Source organism: Triticum urartu, chromosome 1, assembly GCF_003073215.2.
Source record: "Triticum urartu cultivar G1812 chromosome 1, Tu2.1, whole genome shotgun sequence".
Taxonomy (NCBI): domain Eukaryota; kingdom Viridiplantae; phylum Streptophyta; class Magnoliopsida; order Poales; family Poaceae; genus Triticum; species Triticum urartu.
The window spans coordinates 189,868,130-189,886,989 of NC_053022.1; the positions used below are offsets into that span (position 1 = coordinate 189,868,130).

Sequence of the window (18,860 nt, forward strand, 5' to 3'; positions counted from 1 at the left end):
CCCAAACATCTATAAAACATCATCGTTTTCTTATTTGGACTCCCTAGCCTATTTTTCCTGACCGTCCGATTTTGATCGGAGGGACGAGATAGCCCCTAACCTAACCAACTCGTTATATATATTTGTCTAACCTGAGACCAAACCCCTAATTTCTAGGGATCCTCCTAGCCTCCGCCAGTCTCCTTGTCTCCTCCCACCTCGGGTCCTTCCCCCAATCGAAATCCACCCTCGAATTTCCAACCGGACCAACCCCTCATCACCGCCAAATTCCACGCGCAGCCAGCCAGCCACAACCTCTTCCCGATCCATCCACCATGGTCGTCGCCCCGCTACTTCGAGACCAGCCGCTGCTGATCTGCATCCATGCCGCATCCCGTCGACTGCAAGCCAAGGAACCTCCCTGTGCTCCTCCACCTTGCCTCATCGTCCGGCAACCGGTGCTGCCGCGGCGACCACGTCCAGCCACCAGGTCGTCTCGCACCTTCCCGTGCTCCTTTCTCGCTCATCTCTCCTGTGATCTCTCCCTAACCTCATCTCTCTCCCTCTCTTTCTCTTTCACAGACAGGAGCCCAACCCCGGCGTCCACGTCGCCAAGCCGTCTCCCTGCCCTTGAGTCCGTCCATGGGACCGCAGTCTTCAAGCCGTCGACTACCCAACGCTTCAAAGCCAGCCAATACCTTCTCCAGTCCTCGAACCGCGAGGGATTTCCGCATCGCATGCGCTTGTTGTCCGTCGCCGTCAAATACCAGCGCCGCCGTGCTTCTGTCGTCCGCGTCGGCGAGTGCAGCGCCCAGCCACGCCGACCTCCTTCATCTCGTCCCAGCGCTGGACTTGGAGCTTGCGACTCCCGGCGGATCTCCGCCTCGCCCTATTCATCCACTGCCTCCCGATGGCCATGGAACCTCGTTGTCGAAGCTCGCCGTTGTCGTTGTTCGTCCCTGTCGTTCGGCCACTGGATCCGGTCGTCCTCCATCAACTTCTGCCTGATCCACGCTCACCTCGCCTCGCCTTGCCGGAGTTCCAGCAAGCCGTGCCTCAAGCCCCTGTGTCCCCGCCGTGCGCCAAGTCCCGGATGTTGCCATCGCGCCCTGCTTCTGCCTAGCCTGCTCGTCTCTGTACGCGATGGAAACAAGCGCCTCGCCTGCACCCGTTGACCGCATCGGCCTCCCCTGGATCGCTCGCACGGGCCGGCCTCGCCTGCCGTAGATCCGGCCCAGCTAGCCGCGCGTGCTTCTGGCCAGATTTGGCCCAATGTGAGCAGCCACCAACATATCCCCCCTGTGCATGTTGGCCCGATTACAGATTCAGCCCGTTCTTTTTTTTCCCTGCTACTGTGATTTTAGCAATTATCCCGATAACTACATAATTACATATTGCACCCCTAATGTTCATGCATCTAATAACTAATTAACCATGCATCTTATGTAAATAATTTATATATGTAAAATGCTTGGAATCTTGTCTAGTTTCATTATTTCCAACTTTCATGCATTTTTAAAATGTTGTTTGTTTAAATTTGCTCCAATGCCATGCTAAAATGCTTTAATTCATAACTAGTCAATCGTAGCTCAGTTTTTAACAAACTTTATATGTAAGTGGGGTTTAAAAATGCCTACTTTAACATGGTGGCAGTACTTTGCATGTTAGCAACTCTAAAATATGCAACTTTCACCCATGTTTAAGATGTTTAAAATGATGTTTGATTAAATTTGCTCCTATGCCATGTTAAAATGCTTTAATTCATAACAAAATAACCGTAACTCTGAATTTAATAAACTTTATATGTAAATGGGGTAGAATTTTGCCTAGTTTAACATGGTGCACTCGTCTTGCATGTTAAACAACTCTAAAATATGGTTTAGGGCAGAACAGGACCTAACCTAATATATGCACATGAGGAGTTTCTGGATTTGTTGTTTGTTGTTCCCGGACTCATTTAAACTTGACTAGATAGGTAGTTTTGCTTTGCTTCACTTCTTGCCATGTTTAACAACATTTAATATTGTTGGGTACATAAACAAGATCGAACTAAATAAGTCACGTGGTGTTTCGTCAATATGCAACGGAGTTGCATATTGAGCTCCACTTAACTTGTAGTATTGTTTGTTGCACTTTGCCATGCCATGCCTCTTTAAACCGGACATGCATCATACTTGGTTGTGCATCATGCCATGTCTATGTGGTGGTTGTTCACTATGTTGTTAGCTTCTTTCCAGTGTGGATTCTTCGGGTTGGTTCCGGTAACGTCGCGTTTGTGAGGAACCGTTCGACTACGTTAGTTGGTCTTCTTCATGGACTCGTTCTTCTTCCTTGCGGGATTTCAGGCAAGATGACCATACCCTCGAAATCACTTCTATCCATGCTTGCTTAGGTGCTCGCTCTTTTTCTATGACTATGCTGCGATACCTACCACTTGCTTATCATGCCTCCCAAATTGCCATGTCAAACCTCTAACCCACCATGTCCTAGCAAACCGTTGATTGGCTATGTTACCGCTTTGCTCAGCCCCTCTTATAGCATTGTTAGTTGCGGGTGAAGATTGAAGTTTGTTCCTTGTTGGAACATGGAGATGTTGTTCCTTGTTGGAACATGTTTTACTTGTTGGGATATCACAATATCTCTTATTTAATTAATGCATCTATATACTTGGTAAAGGGTGGAAGGCTCGGACTTATGCCTGGTTTTTTGTTCCACTCTTGCCGCCCTAGTTTTCGTCATATCGGTGTTATGTTCCCGGATTTTGCGTTCCTTACGTGTTTGGGTTATAATGGGAACCCATTGACAGTTCGCCTTGAATAAAACCCCTCCAGCAAGGCCCAACATTGGTTTTACCATTTGCCACCTAGCCTTTTCTTTCCCTTGGGTTCTGCAGACTCAAGGGTCATCTTTATTTAAACCCCTCGGGCCAGTGCTCCTCTGAGTGTTGGTCCAACCCAGAGCACCATGCAGGGCCATCCCTTGGCAACTTGGGTTACGTCGGCTCCTGTACGCTTAGCTTATCCGTTGTGCCCTGAGAATGAGATATGTGGAGCTCCTATCGGGATTTGTCGGCACAGCGGGTGGTCTTGCTGGACTTGTTTTACCATTGTCGAGGATGTCTTGAAGAACCGGGATACTGAGTCTTATTGGAACGTCTCGGGAGGAGGTCTATTCCTTCGTTGACCGTGAGAGCTTGTGATGGGCTAAGTTGGGACACCCATGCAGGGTTATGAACTTTCGAAAGCCGTGCTCGCGGTTATGGGTAGATGGGAATTTGTTAATGTCCGGTCGTAGAAAACCTGAAGTTAACCTTAATTAAAATGCATCAACCGCGTGTGTTACCGTGATGGTCTCTTTCCGGCAGAGTCCGGGAAGTGAACACGGTGTTGGAGTTATGCTTGACGTAGGTTGTTCTAGGATCACTTCTTGATCATAGTTTCTCGATCGTGCTTTGCCTTCTCTTCTCGCTCTCATTTGCATATGTTAGCCACCATATATGCTAGTCGCTTGCTGCAGCTCCACCTCATACCTTTACCTTACCCATAAGCTTAAATAGTCTTGATCGCGAGGGTGCGAGATTGCTGAGTCCCTGTGGCTCATAGATACTTCCAAAACCAGCTTGCAGGTGCCGATGAGTCCGTGTAGATGACGCAACCAAGCTCAGGAGGAGCTCGATGAAGATCTTGTCCTTTGTGTTGTTCCGTTCTAGTTGATCAGTAGTGGAGCCCAGTTGGGGTCGATCGGGAACCTTTGTCGCACTTGTGGTTCTTCTTTTATTTTGGTTCCGTAGTCGGACCTTGATTGTATTTGGATGATGTAATGCTTTATTCATGTATTGTGTGAACTGGTGATTGTAAGCCAACTATGTATCTCTTTCCATTATGTATTACATGGGTTGTGTGAAGATTACCTCACTTGCGACATTGCTTTCAATGCGGTTATGCCTCTAAGTCGTGCTTCGACACGTGGGAGATATAGCCGCATCGAGGGCGTTACAACTGCTCCGCGTTAACGACACCACGACCATCGTTCCGTCCACCGCGCACATTAGTGACACGCGGTTGCCGACGAACCTACTCCGACGCCAGCCGTCCATCCGTCTGCCGCGGCTCATTGCCATTCGCCTGCTATATTAATTTGAGCCCCAGCTCCCAGCCATAGCCAAAGACCCACACTCATTCTCCTCCGGTCACTTCCTTATGTTGGAACCACTCCAACCATGGCCTCCTGGCACTCCAAAGCTCTCTTGGACATACTGTCGCAGGAGTAGACAAAGGAGATCGCCGGCTCCGCCCCCAGGCCGCCCTCCGTCGCCACGACCACAAAACCGGCGCGCATGCGAGGGTGCAGCCAACAGCGAGGAAGAGTAGTACACGGTAGGTCCCCGCTGCTCTGGTCCCAGGAATGCTACCGCTCCTCCACTCAGTCGACGCTAAGCTTGGTGGGATAAACATCAGAGGCCGATTAGCCGCTTGACGATGACGTGGAGGCAGAAATCATCATAACCTTGTGCTCCGGAGGAGGAGGTATCGAGGCGGATGAGGAGGAGGCAATGGAAATACTACAAAAATAATACACTTCCGTGATGATACGTGTTTGTCACAGTAGGTCACGTTTTCTATCATGCATGTACATCCATGACAATTTTATGACAGAATCAAGATAGTCATACATGTGCTGTCGTAGAAGTGTTGCATGACATTACCAAAATTGTCATCACGGAAGTGTCCACTTCCATGACGATAAATCGCGCGTCACAGAAGTGCTTTCGTCAAGGGTGACCGACACATGGCATCCACCATAACGGAACGACGTTAAGCTATCGGGTCCGGTTTTGGATCCGATAACCCGTTAACAGCCCCGACAAATGGGGAATTTCCACGTGTAAAATCATCATTGGGATAGATGTCATCCACTCATTGGACCTAGAGCGCCTATGATACGTTGACACATGGCATGGCCCAACAGAGGCCCATTCCTATGAAAATGCCGGCCCGTTTGACTTGGTCAAAAGGTGGCGGGCCGGCCCACGGCAAGCCTGTTAACGGCATGTTCGCATATTGCCCATTTACAGCCCGCTAACCCAGGGCCCGTTTACGGCCTATCCGAATTAGGCCCAGTAGCGTCATCTGGGATATCCAATATAATTCTAGACCATTTTAACGCCCGGCCCATGTATGGCCCATGAGGTCTTTCGGCCCAGATGAGGCCCTTAGTAAACATCGGCCAATTAACGGCCCGTGGTAAAACTGGCCCATAGTGAACAGTGTATCACTTTATACCCATTAACGGCCCATTATTCCATTGGGCCGCTTCCAGCCCATGTTATCTTTTGGCCTTCTCAGGGCCCATCTATTCTTGGGCTCATTTCCAGCATTCGTTTACTTTTAGCCTATTACTATCATTTTCTACTTATGGGCCAAATTCAGCCCGTGGTTATAGTCGGCCCGTTTATGGCCCGTTAATACGTTGGGCCGTTTTCATAGCGTCATCAAATACGGCCGATTAACGACAACCCATTATGGTCGGCCCATGAACGGACGATTTCAACTCTAGCCCATTTACGACCATAATGTGGTCTATTATTGGCCCATGTTTGGCTAACCGATCATACGGCCCGTAGAAGGCCCATTGTGTCAACGGCCCGTATAAGGCCCATGGTTTCTATGCCCCATAGAAGGCACATTGTTTCTACGACCCTTAGAAGGCCCATTGTTTCTATGGCCCGTAGGAGGCCCATGTTAACTATAGTAAATATGTAGCCCATGGTTAATGTGGCCTAGTTTTAAAAATAGGTTATTGCGGCCACTAGCAAACCGCGGAAAAAGAAATGCACTGACTACAAGAAAACAAATAAAAAAGACAATAAGGAAATAAATAGGCAAGCAACTTACGCTAGGCTATCAAGGCTATTACACATATTACATCCACTGGGCATCAAAGTTTGCCACCAGTGCAAATATAGGGAACAAAGCAGCATATAAACGCCACAGCAAAACAAGTCCATAACTGAAACCACTTCAGAAGAGCTCAAGAAACAATATCCTGGGTACCCATAATGCTGGCAAGATGCTTAGCAAGCTTATTAACTTTCTCTTGTTTGGTACTTAAATCCTCCAGCACTTATTGTTGCACCAGAAAGTATGCATCTGAATTCTGCAGGGACTTCCTCAGTCCTACGGCTTCCTGTCGCATAACATCTGATCGATGTCTTTCAGCTTGAAGTTGAGACTCAAGAAGCCGAACTCATTCAAGCAGCGAGTTCGAAGCCAGTAGTACTAGCCAGTAACTCGAACACTTCATGAAGACAGGACTTTGGGGTTGTCTCGATGTCTTCGATATAGTTTTTATCAGCTTTCTTGGAGACCAACAGGGATGTCTCACTATCTTGAACCTTATCTGCATTACTTCTTGTACCATTGCATAACGGGGTACTCTTCTCCAATATTTTATCCGCATTCTAAAAGAGAAACAAACAAACACATCATAGGTTTACAATGTAGTATATGAAACTCATTTTGGTAAACCAGTTCAGTAGTGAGGTGGACAGGATAACAGCATGAAAAAAACATATATCTATGTAGTATGGTCACTGTATGGTCTGTATCATTCTAGTTTATGTTGCCAAATCAAGATAGATACCGTTCGAATCATATCTATTGAAGACAAAGCAGCTTAGACAGAATATAAGTGTGGGAAACTACATAGCAATAACAACACTTGTAAGGTGCATGGCATGAGAATATAACTGTTTATTCAATTGAAAATGAAATCAGCATAGAGCAAGTTACAACAGCAAACACGTTAAAGAAACAGGTTTAAAACATACCTGTTGTGCCATTGGAGTTTCAATTGCATCGTTAAAATTTGAAATTAGTTGGTATGAGTAAATACAGTGATGCAAGAGCAAAGTAGTATGAACCATAGCTACGGAACCTGACCTGAGAACAATTCTTCTTCTGCTTTAAGCGTTGACTTGGGGTTCAGAGTGGTGGTCCTCGTGCTTTGGGCACTGTAGTTGCCTCACTAACTGCTCGTGTTTGGGTGCTCTGTGGTGGAGACGGTGCTGTGTCAATGGGAACTGGGTTACTATCTGCTGGGGTTGGGGTTAGAAGGGGTGTAGCTAGTTCTCTGTCCAACTGGGTAGGGGTACAATCTGTGTGAATCTGGGTTATGTGTGGCGGGGCGGGTTCTTGGGCAAGTACAACCGTGGTTTTATCTCCATCGATAGGTAGCACGATCTTTTCTGAAGATCGTTTTTTACTCCCACAGATACTGCCATCATTCCCTCCAATTGAAATGGCTGATAAACAAGAAAAGTAATTGAATGTACAGACATTGTAAGATAGATAGGTGCAATGGATAGTAGGGAAGAAAGCAGGGCATGAAATAATTCACATTTATGTTGTCTAACCAAACAATAGCAGGACATAATTTCACATATATGATGTCTAATTAAACAGGATAGCATGACACAATTTCACATGTATGATGGCTAACTAAACAGGATAGAATGGCATACTTCAAAATATGATGACTATGTAAACATGATGACATGATATAACTATACAATGTGTCTATTAAAGTGGTTGGCATGCCACAAATCACAAACATGCCGTCGATGGAAACATGATGGCATGATATAATTCATGGATAGAATGACATAATTCAAAATATGATGACTATGTGAAGTGTGAAAAGGATGAGATGATATAACTATATTATGTCTTCAGAAAATGGGTTGGCATGCCATAATTCGGATACATGCTGTCTATGTAAACATTATGGCATGATATAATTCAAATATATGATTTATATACTAAGGAAGTGAGTAGAGGGCAATCGCATATATGATATGTCAACTAAGGAGATGGCATTCAGTATCGTGGATATGATGTAAAAATTAAGCATTGCAATACAACATATGCATGATATGAGTAATATAACCCTGCCAAGTTTCAGCATACACCTAAGGGGGATAATAGGACTGGTCATCTACCTCTAAATCCTCCTCTGAAGAGCTATCTGTCACCATCAAGATATTTGCTTCACTAGGTAGCATTGTCTGCTCTGAAGACCTTGTTTTCACTCTAGATTTCTCCATCACCAATTCAAATGGCTGATGCACAGGAAGAGTAATTGAATGTACTAAAATTGTTGACAAATTTAACATGTAATAAAAATGATGTCGTGATATAATTCACATATAAGATGACTGGCTAACCAGGGTGGCATTGCAAAATTCACATATATGATGTCTAGCTAAACAAGATGGCATTGCATGATTCACATATACGATAAAGAAACTAAACAGATGGCATTGACACAAAGCATGTCTAAACTAAGCAGATGACATCTTTGATGTATATAGTAAGTAATGCAAGGCACCATATGCTTGTTTTTACCAACATCAGCATGCCAAGTTAGAGCTAAGACCTCATGGGGTAAATAGGAGTGGTCTTCTGCTTCTGAATCCCCCTCAGAACAGTTATCTTCCTCTTGATTACGATCCGAAATGGGTGGAGGGGGCTGACTTTGCACCCACCATGGAGCGACGTCTGCATGCAAATTTGTTGCCACGCAAGGCTCGTCTCTTTTGCTCTACATGTTTAGTTCCATTGTGTACAATAACTGACATGCATAGGAATAAAACATAGTGAGATTATGTAAGGAGTGCATGCACAAATCCAGAGTGATGGTAGCAAACTGTGGATAGACCCAAACCAAATGATAGCAGGCAGATAATAGCTTTAGTTAAAAAATACAGATAATGGCTCCTTTAATGTTTGTTTGCACCCAACATGAAACTCATAGTAGACACCCGAGATTAACCAGATAGTAGACAGATAGTGTTGATTGCTGCCCCAATATGTACCCCACAACCATTTAAAAACTATAGTTTCAGCATAAGTTTGGACCTGAGTCGGAGTCTAATAGGTGAACACAACGATAAAGTAGCATGTCATCATATTAAGCAATGCATAACGTTGGCAGACACGAAAGAGTGCGACCTCTCTTGCGGACCCGTGTAGTCCTCAAGGTCATCTGCTCAGTTGATGATGGTACTGCAGTTGTCGTGGCTGTTGGCGGCAGGGAAGAAGATCTGAGGCGGCGAAAGACATTCTGGAGAGCGGATCCCTGCTGTGGTGAACCCTTCCGTCATTGGAGCAGCTGAGCTGGGGTGGAACACAACACCGCAGGAGCAGGACAAACGACACAAGGTTTTCTTTGACACAAATCTGTAACAGAAGTAATTGTGTAAGGGCTTGTTTAAATTTGAGGATTCTAACAATGTAGAGATAGGAAATAGACATGAATAGGATAGGAATGCATGTGCAAACCAGAGAATTTAAAAACACAGGATTTCTTCTAATCTGGGTGTTTGGTTCACAAGAATTGGAAGATCACATGATGCAAAGAAGCATGGTGAGATTAAGACAAACCACGAGAAGTGTACAACCTCTTTGGCGAAGCCATGTCGATCTCAACGTGATTGGGTTGGCCGGTGAGGATGGTCCGGCTGACTTGGCTGTCGGAGGAGGGGAAGAAGATCTTAGGTGTCTGGAGATGGAGCCCGAGGTAGTGCTCCGCTGTGATGGAGGGTTTCATCATTGGAGCAGCTCCCATGAGTTGTACAACATCGAGGCTGAAGCAGGACAAGAGAGAGAACGTTAACCTGAGTGGAAATCTAATAGCATCTCCAATAGATGACGTAAAATACATAACCACAAAGTTCTAGATGTATACATTAGCCACTCATCTCTGAACTTAACTGTCGAAACTGAATTTAACTGTCGAAACTCAACTTAACTATCGAAACTGAATTTTGCTGTTGAAACTGAATTTTACTGTCGAAACTGAACGCACTAGAGGTGAGGCTACACGTTAGTCGACTGACTTTTTCATCTCCAGTCAGTCGATTTTGCAGCCATTGGATACAAAATCAAGGGCCTGCAGTTCATCTTCAACCTCCACCCCCTGAGTCGCCAGCCACCATCGATCAAACAGCCGCCCCCTGCCGCCCGCGGCTGGCGGTGCACCACCCCGCCCACCCCGAAAACACTCCCCACCGCCGGTCCACCGCCGCGCCGGCCATCCCTCTAGCCCCCCCCCCGTGCCGAGCTTTTTCTCCAGCGATCCCAACGCCACCGCCCCACCATCCCCGGTGACCACGGCCCCCACCCTGAACCCTAAGACAGATAGTGGGGCACCTCTCCGGCGAGCCCCCCTCCCCGCTGCGGCTGGTTCTTCCTTAACTCCGGTGAGCCCCCCACCCCCTGAAAATTGACTGACCCAAAAGTCGATTCAGTCGATTGAACTGTAGCTAAATCAGAGCAGCATCGCAAGCAAGAGCAAAAGCGAGAGCAGCAGCGCGAGCAAGAGCAGACCAGGCAGGGGACCGAGAGCAAGAGCAGAGTAGCAGCGCGAGCGAGAGCTAAAGCAGCAGCAGCTCCTTCCCTCGTGCGCACACGTGGGTACACGGGCGGATGCAATTTTGTACCAAGATCCACCCCATGTGATAATTTGACGTGTGTAAAAAGTCCTTCACTTCATTGATGGTCAATTAATACAGCGCATGCAAATTGAGTGGATGTGAGGGCGGAAGAAAGACATTACTACTCCACTGCGCATGCGAGTAGTTAAAATCATGGGTTGTTAGTAGTACTTCCATTGGTCTCCTTAATATTTTGTGCCAATTTTTGACAGTAACATAATATTTACGCATCTGAGCAGTGTAGTCTACTTGAAATTTATGTTCCACTAAACTCATTGGGAGCCGTTTCAGGCCTCAAAACCAAAAACCATCAATTAATCTTTACCTTGTTCCCATCACATTCGAAAGTACTAGTGCTACAATTAAATGCAAGCCTGCTCACACCTACAAGTACGTACCAAACCTGAACATGTTCCCACTATGCCGGTTTTAGTACTAGTGCTAGTACTTAGGATATAAAAGAACTACCTAACCGAAAATTACTCTACCTTCCTCCTCAAAAGTCCTTCTTCGTACGTCCTTGCCATGGCCGGTGTGCAGAGCTCTAGGTCGAGAACTACTCGTAACAAGGGAGCGGCAACCAAGGCTGTGAAAAAAAAGAGAGGGCTCACCGCCACATAGAGACCTCGAAAGATCTCTCACGGGCAGGCGATGGCTGCCAGGAGCACCCTAGACGCGGAGGCGAACATGCCGAGCTAGCGGTGCTAGAGTCGTTATCCCTTGACGGCATGCCCGATCTGCTCAATAAGCACCTCAATAAGCAGAAGGAGTTCATCCACGGCTTGGTGGAGCTGCTGAAGGAGAGCCTCGAGGACATGCCCGCTGAGCTCAATGAGCAGGGGGAGTTGACCGCCGGCTTGGTGATGCTGCTGAAGAAGAGCATTGCCTCGAAAAAGAAGGCGACCGGCGAAATCCTGCAACTTCGGGTGGACAAGGCGAAGCTCTGCCACGAGCACGACCGGCTGAAGGAGGAGAACGCCGGCTGGAAAAACTGCATGAGAATAGTAGTTCTTCGATGAAGATGTTGTAGGCCCTCGTCATGGAACAGAAGGAGGAGTTGGCGAAGCTCCGCCTCGAGCACCCGACTGTTGTCAAGGTACGTAATGCGTCCGTGGAACAGATCACTACAGGAATCCAGTATTTTGCCGTCTGCCATGGCGGACGGCAAAGAGCTTTGCCGTCAGCGGCGGACGGCAAACAGTGATGGAAAAGACAGGGTCGGCAAACAGGTCCTTTGCCGTCCGCTTTTTATGGCGGACGGCAAAGAGCCCTTTGCCTACAGCGGCGGACGGCAAAGAGGAGTGACGGCAAAAAATTGGACGTCCGCCAGCGTTAGTCCGTTAGGTGGCTAACGGCGGCCTTTGCCGTCCGCCAGCGGACGGCAAATTTGAGCGCCTCTTTGCCGTCCGCCAGTTGATGTCAGCAATGCTTCAGCGCCCGCTGTGTTTTGCCATATGCCACGGCGGATGGCAAAGGCAATGTCTTTGCCATCAGCTTAGCTTTGTCGTCCTCCACGGTAGGCAAATTTGCGAAATGGCCAATCCCTCAGGAAGCACAGGTGGGCGCCACGTGTCCCCTTTGCCGTCTGCCACCGATGGCAAGGCGTCTTTGCCGTCTGCCGCGGACGGCAAAGAGCCTGCACTGCCTCTTTTTTATTCTGTTTTTCTTATACCCAACAATTATCACAGCAAATATATCACATCACATATATATCCATCACATAAATATCTAGCACATATATCCAACATAATAAATATCCAGCACATATATATCCATCCATACATACATAGTAGGTTGCACATAGTTCCATCGATCCATACATATTACAATATGCAAAGTTTCATCATAGCAATCTAGTTTCATCATAGCAAGCGAGCAGAATACAAGAAGTGCATCAAAGGAAAAAACAAGCAATCCATCATAGGAAGGTCGCTTCCGTGAAGTGAATGAAAACTGCAAAATGACAAATAAGAAAGTTAGAAAAAGAAGACTAGAAGAAGAATTAGACTAGAAGAAAAAGAATAGAAGAAGAAGAAGACTAGAAGAAGAAGTATATGCCATTTATTAGCTAACTTAGGTGAACTGGATCATTTATGAGCTAAAAGAGATGAAATGGATCGTTTATGAGCTAACTTAGGTGAAATGGATCGTTTATTAGCTAACCTAGGTGAAATGGATCGTTTATGAGCTATCTTAGGTGAAATGGGTCGTTTATGAGCTAACCTAGGTGAACTGGGTCGTTTATGAGCTAACCTAGGTGAAATTGATCATTTTGGAGCTAACTTAGTTGAAATGGGTTGTTTATGAGCTAACTAAGGTGAAATGCCACGTTTTTGAGCTAACTAAGGTGAAATGGATTGTTTTTGAGCTAACTTAGGTGAAATGGGTCATTTTAAAGCTAACGTAGGTAAAATGGATCATTTAGGAGCTAATCTACGTAAAATGGGTCATTTTAGAGCTAACTTGGATAAATTGGATCACTTGTAAGCTAACTAAGGTAAAATGAGTCAATTTAGAGCTAACTTAGGTAAAATGGATCGTTTATGAGCTAACTAAGCTAATTATGCAATTTTTGACATAAGTAAGCTAAGTACATATCGTTTTAGAGCTAACTTAGGTAAAATGGATGGTTTATGAGGTCAGTAAGCTTATTAAGTCATTTTGGAGGAAAAGAAGCTAACTCTAGGTCATTATGGTAAGCTTATTGGAGGAAATAAAGCTAAGTCTAGGTCTTTATGCATTTGTTAAGCAAAACACTAGAGAAACTTACCGTGATCAGGGAGGTGTAGGAGCGTGCTGGCTCGCGCCGGTAGCTAGAGAAGGATCATGCGATGCGTTTCTGGAGTTAAGCTGCACAAAAGATCATTTCCAATGTCTCGTTAGCATTATGACACTCAAATGTTAAGACTAGCAAGTAATGTCCATTCAAATTAAACTCACCATGCTCCTAGGAGCAATCACTGGCATCGGCGGAGCGGTCTGACCGGACTTCTCGCACATAGACTACACATTTGGTTTTCACAACAGAGTCATACTAGTTAGTAATGAGACTCAAATGCTAAGACTACCAAATAATCTGCAGAAGAAACTTACCACAAGGAGCTCGTACATGGCCCTTGCCTGCATGTCATTCCATGCCCTGTCCTCCTCCAACATCTTTGTCGTCCTCTCCTCCAACTCCCGCTGCCTCTCCGCCGCCTCCGCCAGAAGTTTCTCCTTTCTATCTCTCTCACTCTGTATAGCAGCCTACAACACCACTCACATGACCATTTGTAATCATTGATGGAAGCACACACAATGTAATGGAGAAAGATAGCTGAGTACATATAACTAACCTTGAAGGCGAGTTGGACTGGCCGTTCACGAGGCCTTATCTCAGGAGCGGAGCTCGACTGGCGCGCCTTGATCTCCGGGAGAGTGCTAGGACAACGGATAAGTCCATCTCCCATGGCTATGGAGCCATGGGACCTCCCGCCACTAGATATCATCAGCAGCTCTGTATCAATGGGACCCTGGCTCGGGTTAAAGTCCTCCCGTTTCCTCACCTTTCCCTGATCTCTATATTGCACGAGCTTGTCATGGGCGGAGATGTTGGTGAAGTACTTTGGATCATCGAGGTCAGACGCAGAGAATGCCTTGACTTTCTTGTAAGGGCCAGTGTGGGCCATGGCATACAGGTCGTACACCTCTGGCACCTTATCCGCCTTATTGTAGCATGCCTGAAAGAGAGAAACAAAGTAAATTAGTAGTTAAAGGGCTAAAGCTAGCACGATGAATGAATTGCATGAATCATGAAGCAAACCACATACCCAGTTCCGCCCGTATTGAAATAAGTTGGAGCTGCCTTGGTGGTGTGGCACACCTTCCATTTGGGCACGGGAACCTTACATGCACACACCAGCCAACGAATAGCGCATACGCCGGCAAGTCATGCGTCGAGTACATGTACCAGACACGCATTATGAAGTTCCATTTGCTATAGGCGTCGTATGTCTTGAACCCATTATCCCAGGCTTCTTGCAATTCGTCCTTAAGCGGCTGCATGTACACATTCATATTTTTCCCCGGATAGTTGGGCCCTGGAATTATCAACGTCAGGAAAATGTTCTTTCTTTGCATAAGCTATCCGGGGGAGATTGAGTGGAAAGACAAATACGGGCCAACAACTGTATTGGGCTGCCGTCATACCAAACACACTGAACCCATCCGTGCTGATGCCGACTCGAGGATGCCTTGGATCTGCCGCTTTGTCACCATGTAATTCATCAAACTTTTTCCACGCAACACCATCCGATGTGTGTACCATCATCAGATTCCCATCTGCATCTAGTTCGGTTCTTTTGCCTATTTTGTGCCATGTCATCTGTCTGGCCGTCTCTTCGACCATGAAAAGACGTTGAAGTCTTGGTACGATTGGCATATACCAAAGAACACTAACGGGGATTTTGGTCTGTGTCTTCTCACCCATACCGTTGTCTACCACAATATACTTGGAAGACTTGCAAATGGGACAATAGTTCAAGTCCGCATAGTCAAGCCTAAATAAGGCACATCCTTTCTCACAGGCATGTATCTTCTCATAGGGCATCTTCAGTGCACAGAGGATTTTGTCCGACTGTTACAGGTTTGCAGGCATTACATGGCCTTTGGGTAGAAAGCGTCCAAATACTATCATAATTGCGTCATAGCATTCTCTTCCCAAGTTGAACTGAGCCTTCAGAGCCATTACTTGTGAGATGGCATCCAACTGACAAAGCTCAGTGTGCTCGTGGAGCAGACGTTTTGAAGACTCCAACATTTCATTGAAGGCCTTTGCAGATTCCTCCATCTCCTCATCCGAATCCCGAGCATCATCATAGTCTTACACCATGTTTTCGATCCCGGTACCATGCTCGTCGTTGCAATGACGATCCACCTTAGCTCGGTCACGTTGGGCAGACTCACCATGAAATGTCCACACCGTATAATCGAGCGTAAAACCACTCTTCTGCAGGTGTTTGCCCATTTCAGCCTCTGTCCTCTTTTCCCAATTGCCGCACCGGAAACAGGGGCACCAGGTTTTCTTCTGGCCATTTGCAAATGCGGCTTGCACAAACCCCTTGGTTTTGTGAACCATTCAGCGCTCCATTTGTTCTGACCAGTGTGACCGGTATACATCCAGGCATGATCACTCATCTTGACTTTCAGAGCTACTGGACACACAACAATTATATATGTAATTCACCATGTATATATATTCATCAGTTGATCTACTTTGTCAATTTTATTACGTCCATGCAACCTACACTCTAATAGGTAATGATAGGTCCTAATCCCACCCGTGTATGTGTAGATTGGGTTCATTTTCCCATGCTATGCTCCGGATCCGACGCAAAATTTCGGCAGCACCTCCCCGCTGTTCTCCTGATACACGTCTCTGCAATAAACAGAGAGGATGTGTACTCGGAGAACAACAGGGGAGGCACTGACGAAATTTATGCGTCGGATCCGGGGCAAAGCATATGGGAAAACGAACCCAATCTACACATACTCGGGCTGTCCATGGATAGCGTTGGACAATTCAAAAGAATCAAGGTTATAAATATGCAAATGCATGCATATTTATAACTATGACACTTTCGAACGGGAGACACATATTGGTTACGCATACTGATGATTCAAGACACATATATAGCTAGCTATCAAGTTTCATCGGAATAGATCAAATAATTAATGGGGGAGGAGGACATGTCATTTGTGCTCACCCACAAACGAAGGGGCAGAGCTCGTCAAACGCACGGCGAGGTCGTCGAACACCAAACCTCGCAGCGATGAAACAACTGCACATTTAAAGCTACCAGATCAACACAATTATATATGATGTTTTTCATAACAAAATCAAAAAATATATGACCTAACTAATAATTCACAAATATATGACCCCATCGGCCTCTGGAAGGCCAAAGAACACCTTTTCAGGAGGTGTCGGGGGTCGGGGTGTCGTGTCGGTGTCGGGGTGCCGTGTCGGGGTCGGCGAGCTGTTTCGGGGTTGGGGTCTCGTGTCGGTGTCGGGGTGACGTGTCGAGGTTGGGGTGCTGTTTCGGGGTCGAGGTGTTGTGTCGGGGTCGAGGTGTCGGGGTCAGGCGGTCGGTTGTCGGGGTCGGGGTGTCGGGTCAGGCTCGGGGTCGGGGTGTCGGGGTCGGGGTCGTGGTCTGGGTCGGGGTGTCGGGGTCGAGGTCTCGGGGTCGGGGTGCCGGGTCGGATCGGGGTTTTTCCCTCTTTTTTTCCTTTTCTTCTTCTTCCTCTTCTTCCTTTTCTTCCTTTTCTTCCTTTTTTCCTTCTTCTTCTTCTTCTTCTTCTTCTTCTTCTTCCTCCTCCTCCTCCTTTCCTTTTTCCTCTTCTTCTTCTCCACCTCTCTTCTTTCTTCTTCTTCTTCTTCCTCTTCTTCTTTTTTCTTCTCCTCCTCCTCTTCTTCTTCTTCCTTTCCTTTTTCCTCTTCTTCTTCTCCTCCTCTCCTCTTTTTTTGTTCTTCTTCTTCTTTCCTAAAACTAAACTAAACCTAAACCTAAATCTAAAACTAAAACTAAAACTAAATCTAAACTAAACATAAACCTAAAACTAGAAAAACAGAAAAAGGAAAAAACTAAATCTAAACCTAAAGCTAAACCTAAACCTAGAACTAAAACTAAATCTAAACTAAACATAAACCTAAAACTAAAAAAACAAAAAAAAAGGAAAAAAAAGAGGAGGAGAGCTCACCTGGGGCAGGGCCGGTGGAGGAGGTGGCCGGTGGAGGAGGGGGGCGGGGCGGCCTGGGGCGGCGGCGCCGGGCGGCAGTGGCGACGGGGCCGGGCCCGGCCGGGCGGTGGGGCGGCGGGGTGGTGGGGCGGCGGCGCACATGTGAAGAGCAGGGAGAGAAACAGAGAGAGAGGGGCGGGGTGGGGTGGGGCGTGGACATTAACGTTAGATATGTTAAATCTTTGCCGTCCACCCCCTTTGTCGTCCGCTTATTTGCTCTTTGCCATCTGCTAGCAGACGGCAAAGAGGGGGGCCGTTAAGTTTTTTTAAGCAGCTTGTCAGTGGGGCCCTCCCTCTTTGTCGTCTGCTAGAGGACGGCAAAGAACTGGCTGATGGCAAAGAAGGTCTTTGCCATCAGCTAGTTCTTTGCTGTCTGCTTTTGGGTAGCTGATGGCAAAGTAGCTGATTCCAGTAGTGGATGATGAAGGCTCGCATCGAGAAATCCCGCGTCATGGACACAATGATGGAGATGGCGGAGGAGACACACAAGGATATGGAGGTCGTGGAGGCGATGCAGAAGCACTTACGACTCCGCGGCCAGCAACCCTTCATGTAGTGAGAGCAACGCCCCAGACTTGTGTGTGCGTCTTCCTTCTTTTTCGGGGGTGATAATCTTCCTTCTTCTTTTGCTCCTGTGTTTCTTATTTTGCTTCGGGTGCTTGGCCACACGTGTCACCTTCTCTGCGAGGCATGAATAGAACAATGCTAAAAATGAGATGACTAGCAAATTAGATCATTCTTTATCGCCAATAGAACAATGCCTCTTGCTAGTAATATATAATAACAGTAGAGAGTAGACGATATGGCACTGGGCTGCCTTGTTTCGTGCTCCTCCGTCGTACACCAGTGGAAAACTTGAGTATACCGCACGGTTCTTGGCTCCTCCTCAGGTCATTGGCACATTTATATGAGCAGTCAAATCACAAGGTCCCGCCTTCCAGAAGTAATGAGCCGTCAAATCATAAAGGCCCTCGCCTCTTGTGAAAAGGACCAAGCTAGACTACTCCGCCCTCTAGCCTTTTAAAAAAATGTATACATTTGTATAGTGGTAGTATCGATGGATTGCGCCATGGAGCAAATCTAACAAGATGTAATTAAAGAAAAACGGTGGTACATATAGAAAGCGCTCCTCGCCAAATTATGCATATACTATATGGCACTACCCACTATGAAGGTAATAGTAACATACACTACTAGGGAAAACCTTATACACAGAATATTACCAGCAGCGCTCTTCAAAATACGACGCTACTGCTATTTAGCAACAACGCATGCCGGAAAAACGTGCTGCTGAAAGAAAAATAGCAGTAGTGCGTCATCTCTAAACCTCGCTACTGCTCTATTTGCCATGACCTCACCGTCCAGCTAGTTATAGCAGTAGCGCCTTACACCGGACCGCGCTACCGCTATTCTCCTTACCTGTAGCGCTTTTTCATACCCATGCTACTGCTAACCCTACCTTATCACCACGCGGCGACCCTCTCTCTCACTCACTCTCCCTCTCAGTCACTCTCCCTCTCAGTCACTCTCCCCTACGCCGATAACCATTGTCGTTCGTCGTCGCCGCCGCCGCCATCGTCTGTCCGCCACCGAGGTACTCCCTCCTTCT

At 46.7% G+C, this 18,860-nt stretch overlaps 1 protein-coding gene across 2 annotated transcripts; it reads left to right on the forward strand.

The window, feature by feature from the left end:
• The first annotated feature begins 166 nt into the window (after nucleotides 1-166).
• Nucleotides 167-2,271, forward strand: LOC125522310. 2 transcript variants are annotated; one of them, XR_007289751.1, is made up of 3 exons: nucleotides 167-469; nucleotides 562-1,253; nucleotides 2,217-2,271. XR_007289751.1 is itself a non-coding variant. In XM_048687401.1 (2 exons), exons 1-2 carry the CDS (start codon nucleotides 364-366, stop codon nucleotides 1,152-1,154), a joined length of 699 nt encoding a protein of 232 aa, XP_048543358.1. In that variant the 5' UTR covers nucleotides 167-363; the 3' UTR covers nucleotides 1,155-1,794. The 2 variants fall into 2 exon arrangements, 1 of the variants encoding a protein (XP_048543358.1); XM_048687401.1 differs by lacking the exon at nucleotides 2,217-2,271 and having other exon boundaries at nucleotides 562-1,794.
• Nucleotides 2,272-18,860: the final 16,589 nt, after the last annotated feature.